General features: G+C 51.7%; 1 protein-coding gene across 1 annotated transcript; it reads left to right on the top strand.

Moving 5' to 3' along the window:
* The first annotated feature begins 5,784 nt into the window (after positions 1-5,784).
* LOC118939478 (laminin subunit beta-1-like) lies at positions 5,785-7,800 on the top strand. Its single transcript, XM_036945858.1, has 4 exons — positions 5,785-5,926; positions 6,106-6,513; positions 7,085-7,248; positions 7,365-7,800. The coding sequence occupies exons 2-4, from the start codon at positions 6,356-6,358 to the stop codon at positions 7,541-7,543; spliced, it is 501 nt and encodes a 166-aa protein (XP_036801753.1). The 5' UTR covers positions 5,785-5,926; positions 6,106-6,355; the 3' UTR covers positions 7,544-7,800.
* Positions 7,801-8,858: the final 1,058 nt, after the last annotated feature.

Raw genomic sequence — 8,858 nt, 5'->3', positions numbered from 1 at the left:
CCCGGTTCACCTCTCTCTGTTCCAGTCAGACCCGGTTCACCTCTCTCTGTTCCAGTCAGACCCGGTTCACCTCTCTCTGTTCCAGTCAGACCTGGTTCACCTGTCTCTGTTCCAGTCAGACCTGGTTCACCTCTCTCTGTTCCAGTCAGACCTGGTTCACCTCTCTCTGTTCCAGTCAGACCCGGTTCACCTGTCTCTGTTCCAGTCAGACCCGGTTCACCTCTCTCTGTTCCAGTCAGACCCGGTTCACCTGTCTCTGTTCCAGTCAGACCCGGTTCACCTGTCTCTGTTCCAGTCAGACCTGGTTCACCTCTCTCTGTTCCAGTCAGACCCGGTTCACCTCTCTCTGTTCCAGTCAGACCCGGTTCACCTCTCTCTGTTCCAGTCAGACCTGGTTCACCTGTCTCTCTTCCAGTCAGACCCGGTTCACCTCTCTCTGTTCCAGTCAGACCTGGTTCACCTCTCTCTGTTCCAGTCAGACCCGGTTCACCTCTCTCTGTTCCAGTCAGACCCAGTTCACCTCTCTCTGTTCCAGTCAGACCCGGTTCACCTGCCACTGTTCCAGTCAGACCCGGTTCACCTCTCTCTGTTCCAGTCAGACCCGGTTCAACTGCCACTGTTCCAGTCAGACCCGGTTCACCTCTCTCTGTTCCAGTCAGACCTGGTTCACCTCTCTCTGTTCCAGTCAGACCCGGTTCACCTGTCTCTGTTCCAGTCAGACCTGGTTCACCTGTCTCTGTTCCAGTCAGACCTGGTTCACCTCTCTCTGTTCCAGTCAGACCCGGTTCACCTCTCTCTGTTCCAGTCAGACCCGGTTCACCTGTCTCTGTTCCAGTCAGACCCGGTTCACCTGTCTCTGTTCCAGTCAGGGCCCTCTGATAGACACCCGGTTCACCTCTCTCTGTTCCAGTCAGACCCGGTTCACCTGTCTCTGTTCCAGTCAGACCCGGTTCACCTCTCTCTGTTCCAGTCAGACCTGGTTCACCTCTCTCTGTTCCAGTCAGACCCGGTTCACCTCTCTCTGTTCCAGTCAGACCTGGTTCACCTGTCTCTGTTCCAGTCAGACCCGGTTCACCTCTCTCTGTTCCAGTCAGACCCGGTTCACCTCTCTCTGTTCCAGTCAGACCCGGTTCACCTGTCTCTGTTCCAGTCAGGCCCGGTTCACCTCTCTCTGTTCCAGTCAGACCTGGTTCACCTCTCTCTGTTCCAGTCAGACCCGGTTCACCTCTCTCTGTTCCAGTCAGACCTGGTTCACCTGTCTCTGTTCCAGTCAGACCCGGTTCACCTCTCTCTGTTCCAGTCAGACCCGGTTCACCTCTCTCTGTTCCAGTCAGACCCGGTTCACCTGTCTCTGTTCCAGTCAGACCCGGTTCACCTCTCTCTGTTCCAGTCAGACCCGGTTCACCTCTCTCTGTTCCAGTCAGACCCGGTTCACCTCTCTCTGTTCCAGTCAGACCTGGTTCACCTGTCTCTGTTCCAGTCAGACCTGGTTCACCTCTCTCTGTTCCAGTCAGACCTGGTTCACCTCTCTCTGTTCCAGTCAGACCCGGTTCACCTGTCTCTGTTCCAGTCAGACCCGGTTCACCTCTCTGTTCCAGTCAGACCCGGTTCACCTGTCTCTGTTCCAGTCAGACCCGGTTCACCTGTCTCTGTTCCAGTCAGACCTGGTTCACCTCTCTCTGTTCCAGTCAGACCCGGTTCACCTCTCTCTGTTCCAGTCAGACCCGGTTCACCTCTCTCTGTTCCAGTCAGACCTGGTTCACCTGTCTCTCTTCCAGTCAGACCCGGTTCAACTGTCTCTGTTCCAGTCAGACCTGGTTCACCTGTCTCTGTTCCAATCAGACCCGGTTCACCTCTCTCTGTTCCAGTCAGACCCGGTTCACCTCTCTCTGTTCCAGTCAGACCCGGTTCACCTGTCTCTGTTCCAGTCAGACCCGGTTCACCTGTCTCTGTTCCAGTCAGACCCGGTTCACCTCTCTCTGTTCCAGTCAGACCCGGTTCACCTCTCTCTGTTCCAGTCAGACCCAGTTCACCTCTCTCTGTTCCAGTCAGACCCGGTTCACCTGCCACTGTCCCAGTCAGACCCGGTTCACCTCTCTCTGTTCCAGTCAGACCCGGTTCAACTGCCACTGTTCCAGTCAGACCCGGTTCACCTCTCTCTGTTCCAGTCAGACCTGGTTCACCTCTCTCTGTTCCAGTCAGACCCGGTTCACCTGTCTCTGTTCCAGTCAGACCTGGTTCACCTGTCTCTGTTCCAGTCAGACCTGGTTCACCTCTCTCTGTTCCAGTCAGACCCGGTTCACCTCTCTCTGTTCCAGTCAGACCCGGTTCACCTGTCTCTGTTCCAGTCAGACCCGGTTCACCTCTCTCTGTTCCAGTCAGACCCGGTTCACCTCTCTCTGTTCCAGTCAGACCCGGTTCACCTCTCTCTGTTCCAGTCAGACCCGGTTCACCTGTCTCTGTTCCAGTCAGACCTGGTTCACCTGTCTCTGTTCCAGTCAGACCCGGTTCACCTCTCTCTGTTCCAGTCAGACCCGGTTCACCTCTCTCTGTTCCAGTCAGACCCGGTTCACCTCTCTCTGTTCCAGTCAGACCTAGTTCACCTGTCTCTGTTCCAGTCAGACCTGGTTCACCTGTCTCTGTTCCAGTCAGACCCGGTTCACCTCTCTCTGTTCCAGTCAGACCTGGTTCACCTCTCTCTGTTCCAGTCAGACCTGGTTCACCTGTCTCTGTTCCAGTCAGACCCGGTTCACCTCTCTCTGTTCCAGTCAGACCCGGTTCACCTCTCTCTGTTCCAGTCAGACCCGGTTCACCTCTCTCTGTTCCAGTCAGACCCAGTTCACCTCTCTCTGTTCCAGTCAGACCTGGTTCACCTGTCTCTCTTCCAGTCAGACCCGGTTCACCTGTCTCTGTTCCAGTCAGACCTGGTTCACCTGTCTCTGTTCCAGTCAGACCCGGTTCACCTCTCTCTGTTCCAGTCAGACCCAGTTCACCTCTCTCGTTTCCAGTCAGACCCGGTTCACCTGTCTCTGTTCCAGTCAGACCCGGTTCACCTGTCTCTGTTCCAGTCAGACCCGGTTCACCTCTCTCTGTTCCAGTCAGACCCAGTTCACCTCTCTCTGTTCCAGTCAGACCCGGTTCACCTGCCACTGTTCCAGTCAGACCCGGTTCACCTCTCTCTGTTCCAGTCAGACCCGGTTCACCTGCCACTGTTCCAGTCAGACCCGGTTCACCTCTCTCTGTTCCAGTCAGACCTGGTTCACCTCTCTCTGTTCCAGTCAGACCCGGTTCACCTGTCTCTGTTCCATTCAGACCTGGTTCACCTGTCTCTGTTCCAGTCAGACCTGGTTCACCTCTCTCTGTTCCAGTCAGACCCGGTTCACCTCTCTCTGTTCCAGTCAGACCCGGTTCACCTGTCTCTGTTCCAGTCAGACCTGGTTCACCTCTCTCTGTTCCAGTCAGACCCGGTTCACCTCTCTCTGTTCCAGTCAGACCCGGTTCACCTCTCTCTGTTCCAGTCAGACCTAGTTCACCTGTCTCTGTTCCAGTCAGACCTGGTTCACCTGTCTCTGTTCCAGTCAGACCCGGTTCACCTCTCTCTGTTCCAGTCAGACCTGGTTCACCTCTCTCTGTTCCAGTCAGACCTGGTTCACCTGTCTCTGTTCCAGTCAGACCCGGTTCACCTGTCTCTGTTCCAGTCAGACCCGGTTCACCTCTCTCTGTTCCAGTCAGACCCGGTTCACCTCTCTCTGTTCCAGTCAGACCCAGTTCACCTCTCTCTGTTCCAGTCAGACCCGGTTCACCTGCCACTGTTCCAGTCAGACCCGGTTCACCTGTCTCTGTTCCAGTCAGACCCGGTTCACCTGTCTCTGTTCCAGTCAGACCTGGTTCACCTGTCTCTGTTCCAGTCAGACCCGGTTCACCTCTCTCTGTTCCAGTCAGACCCGGTTCACCTGTCTCTGTTCCAGTGAGACCTGGTTCACCTGTCTCTGTTCCAGTCAGACCTGGTTCACCTCTCTCTGTTCCAGTCAGACCCGGTTCACCTCTCTCTGTTCCAGTCAGACCCGGTTCACCTGTCTCTGTTCCAGTCAGACCCGGTTCACCTCTCTCTGTTCCAGTCAGACCCGGTTCACCTCTCTCTGTTCCAGTCAGACCTGGTTCACCTCTCTCTGGCCAGTGGGATTCCCAGACCTCCCTGTTTCATCCTGTCCCTGTGTGTTTGTTCAGCATTTTGACTGGAGGTGTTTATGCTGGTTTGTGTCTGGGCCAGTGAGGCTCTTCACTCTGTGCATCATTTGGGTCAAATGTTTGATTTCTTTCACTTGTATTTTGCTGGTTTCATTTCCTTTTAACCTTATAGGGCCATAAGGCTTTCCCACAACTCTAAACAGAACAACGTCATTCCAGAATGTTTGATAAGAGACTGTCTCTGTGTGACCCACCAGGTACGTTCAGATACCCAGTCCTTTCTGCTTTGAGCCCAGTAACCGTTATGTCGTGTCCATCAGACTCCAGCGCCACGGAGTGTCCCAGAGACACCTGACCACTTTCATCCTTGTAGACTCAATCAACTTATTAAACCTGTCAGGGCTCTGGTGTGAAAACTCTACTTGAGAGGGAGTTGAGTTGAAACAGAAAGGAAAAAAATACATTAAAACAATTATTTAACTAGGCAAGTCAGTTAAGAACAAATTGTTATTTTCAAAGAAGGCCTAGGAACAGTGGGTTAACTGACTGTTCAGAACGACAGATTTGTACCTTGTCAGCTCAGGGATTCGAACTTGCAATCTTTCGGTTATTAGTCCAACCACTAGGCTAGGCTACCTTGCTGCCCTTCTCGATGTGTGTGAGTGAACGATATATATATAAAAAAATATATATATATTATTATATATAATATATGAACTATATATATATATAGTTCATATATTATATATAATAATATGTTTATATATTTTTTTACATGTATTTATTTATTGAACATTTATTTAACAGGCAAGTCAGTTAAGAACAAATTCTTATTTACTATGACGGCCTACACCGGCCAAACCTGGACGACACTGGGCCAATTGTGTGCCGCCTTATGGGACTCCCAATCACAGCCGGTTGTGATACAGCCTGGAATCGAACCAGGGTGTCTGACGCCTCTAGCCCTGAGATGCAGTGCCTTAGACCACTGTGCCACTCTCAGCAATGTGATAATAACTGTTGACCAGATACCACCACCTAGTGGTCTGAAACAAAAGTGCATTTAGGTACCAAATTCACTTCACATTTGAATTATTTTCACCTCTCACTCACGTTGTTTTACTCCCTCCCATTCCTCCTTCCCAGCTGGTGCTGACCCCCAAGTACCCGGAGTTGCCAGGTTTCCAGGGTCACGACCCGGCGGCAGAGGAGCGTCGTGATGAGATGGTACGTTACATGTGCCTGGAAGTCCTTCTTGGCCACGCCAACGCCACTGCTGGCAGAGATGTGCAAAAAAGCTCATCTGCAGTATCCCTGCCATCAGGCACGACGGAGCACTGCGTGAGTCTACCATACATCATTCACTAGGGGATCAAAGGTCAAAGCCCCCATTAATGCCTTTTTTTTGAAAACTGGGTGTGAAATACTTCCTGGTTCCTGGTTGAATCATTTTACTTACCAATAAACTCTAGCAAGCTGCACTATGATCAGTAATGCGTGGTATGAGTTGGAGGGAATTGTTACAGTCGGTCGTCATCATAGGATATCCTCCATGACTTGTTTGATTGAAGACTCTAATTTTCCCTGTAGAATGTCAGTGTGTGTGACCCCCAGGGGTCTCTCAGTGCTGAGTGTGACAGGGTCGGAGGTCAGCGCCGCTGTAAACCTAACGTGATTGGAAGACGGCGTGACCAGTGTGCACCTGACACGTACGGCCTCAGACCATATGGATGCACTGGTGAGTGGGCACTGGCATCTTTCAGCCAGTCATCACATCTTTATTGAAATGACATTATAGAGCAGGTGACTCTACACTGCGTGACCTCACAAAACACATCCTAAATACAATCTCCCCTGCTCTCTCTCTCTTTCTACCTTCCTGCTTTTATTTCTCTCTTCCTCCTCCTCCCTGCCCAGCCTGTGACTGCCACGCAGAGGGCTCTCTGGGAGACCAGTGTGACGCGGTGACGGGGCAGTGCCCGTGCAGACAGGGGTCCAGCGGGCGCCAGTGCTCAGACTGCCAGCCTGGCCAGTGGGGCTTCCCCAGCTGCAGGCCATGCCAGTGTAACGGGCACGCTGATGGCTGCAACCCATAGACAGGGGAGTGCCAGGCCTGGCCAGTGGGGATTCCCCGGATGCAGGCCATGCCAGTGTAACGGGCACGCTGATGGCTGCAACCCATAGACAGGGGAGTGCCAGGCCTGGCCAGTGGGGATTCCCCGGATGCAGGCCATGCCAGTGTAACGGGCACGCTGATGGCTGCAACCCACAGACAAGGGAGTGCCAGGCCTGCAGGGACTACACTGATGAACAGCTCTGTGGAAGGTGGGCAGGGGGATAAACAATGATTGGTAAATGGTGTGGGTGGCGGTGTTTTGGTGAGTGTTTTGGTGTTATTGGATCAGGTAGTGATCGGTAATAGTCCCAGTAGATAATACTGTGATCGGTAATAGTCCCAGTAGATAATACTGTGATCGGTAATAGTCCCGGTAGGTAATACTGTGATCGGTAATAGTCCCGGTAGATAATACTGTGATCGGTAATAGTCCCGGTAGATAATACTGTGATCGGTAATAGTCCCGGTAGATAATACTGTGATCGGTAATAGTCCCGGTAGATAATACTGTGATCGGTAATAGTCCCGGTAGATAATACTGTGATCGGTAATAGTCCCGGTAGATAATACTGTGATCGGTAATAGTCCCGGTAGATAATACTGTGATCGGTAATAGTCCCAGTAGATAATACTGTGATCGGTAATAGTCCCAGTAGATAATACTGTGATCGGTAATAGTCCCAGTAGATAATACTGTGATCGGTAATAGTCCCAGTAGATAATACTGTGATCGGTACAGTAATGAAAGAGATGGAACATGTTCTCTCTCTCCCTGCCCAGGTGTGTAAATGGGTTCTATGGAAACCCAGTGCTGGGGTCCGGGGATCACTGTCGACATTGTCCCTGTCCTGGTAACGCAGAAAGCGGACGCTCCAACGGACACTCCTGTCACGCTGGCAGCTCATCCAATCAAATCCTCTGCAACTGTACACATGGCTACATAGGTATAGTCCCAATGATACAATTTAGCTCACTAAAAAGGAAATCCTTGCTACACTTATCGGCATTTAACTTCTCAGCTTAAGCCTGTCCGCATTTCACTCTCTTTTCCCCACGCTAGGGCCTCGCTGTGATCGGTGTGCCCCTGGTTACTACGGCAACCCCAAGCATCCAGGTGGGCAGTGCCGCCCGTGCCAGTGCAGTGGCAACATCGACGCCCACGACCCCGAGTCATGCGAGCCCGTGAACCGGCCGATGCCTGAGCTGCCTAAACAACACGGATGGACCCTCCTGATCTGACTGTAAACATGGTTACTACGGCAACGCCCTGGCCCAGGACTGCAGGCGTGAGTTTCTACATCGTGACGGCTGGTTGGAATCTCTAATGAGTTCTGTCTCTGGTGATGCCCACTGGAGACAAACTATTGGCATTTTGTGATGATATGTGTCTTGTTGGACATTGGCTCAATTATATAGCGTGACTGTCTGAGGCACTGCATCTCAGCGCAAGAGGCGTCACTACAGTCCCTGGTTCGAATCCAGGCTGTATCACATCCGGCTGTGATTGGGAGTCCCATAGAGCGACACACAATTGGCCCAGCGTCGTCCGGCGTCGTCCGGAGTAGGCCGTCATTGGAAATAAGAATGTGTTCTTAACGGACTTGCCTAGTTAAATAAAGGTTACCTTTTTAAAATAAATGTAAATGACATTCTTGTCTATCTCTGCTGTGTGTGTGGGTGTGTGCTGAATCACGTCGCACATGTTGTTATTCCATCTGTAGGTTGCACATGTGTAACAGCAGGTACACAACAGTCCTCATGCAGCGATGCAGCAGGTACACAACAGTCCTCATGCAGCGATGCAGCAGGTACACAACAGTCCTCATGCAGCGATGCAGCAGGTACACAACAGTCCTCATGCAGCGATGCAGCAGGTACACAACAGTCCTCATGCAGCGATGCAGCAGGTACACAACAGTCCTCATGCAGCGATGCAGCAGGTACACAACAGTCCTCATGCAGCGATGCAGCAGGTACACAACAGTCCTCATGCAGCAGGTACACAACAGTCCTCATGCAGCGATGGCCATTGCCACTGTGACAGACAGACAGGAGCGTGCCCGTGTCGGGACAACGTGGTCGGGTACAACTGTGACCAGTGTGCCCCCGACCACTGGAACTATGGCACGGACAGAAGGTGTGAGCGGTGTGGCTGCCACCCTCAGCACGCCAGGGGATCCCACTGCAACATGGTAGGCCTCATAGTTGTGAAAGGCTTTTGTTCAGTGTACTTTACCTCCATTATGTGTTAACTACAGTATGTTTCAACTACAGTATGTTTAAACTACAGTATGTTTAAACTACAGTGTGTTTAAACTACAGTGTGTTTAAACTACAGTATGTGTTAACTACAGTATGTGTTAACTACAGTATGTGTTAACTACAGTATGTGTTAACTACAGTATGTGTTAACTTATCAGTTTAATTGAATGGTTTGATGATACGTCTGTCTGTCTGTCCCCCTGTCCATCTGTCTGTCCCCCTGTCTGTCTGTCTGTCCCTCTGTCTGTCGGTCCCTCTGTCCCTCTGTCTGTCTGTCCCGCTGTCTGTCCCG

Source organism: Oncorhynchus mykiss, chromosome 16 (assembly GCF_013265735.2).
Source record: "Oncorhynchus mykiss isolate Arlee chromosome 16, USDA_OmykA_1.1, whole genome shotgun sequence".
Lineage (NCBI taxonomy): Eukaryota > Metazoa > Chordata > Actinopteri > Salmoniformes > Salmonidae > Oncorhynchus > Oncorhynchus mykiss.
This window is presented reverse-complemented; position numbering and strand designations above follow the sequence as displayed.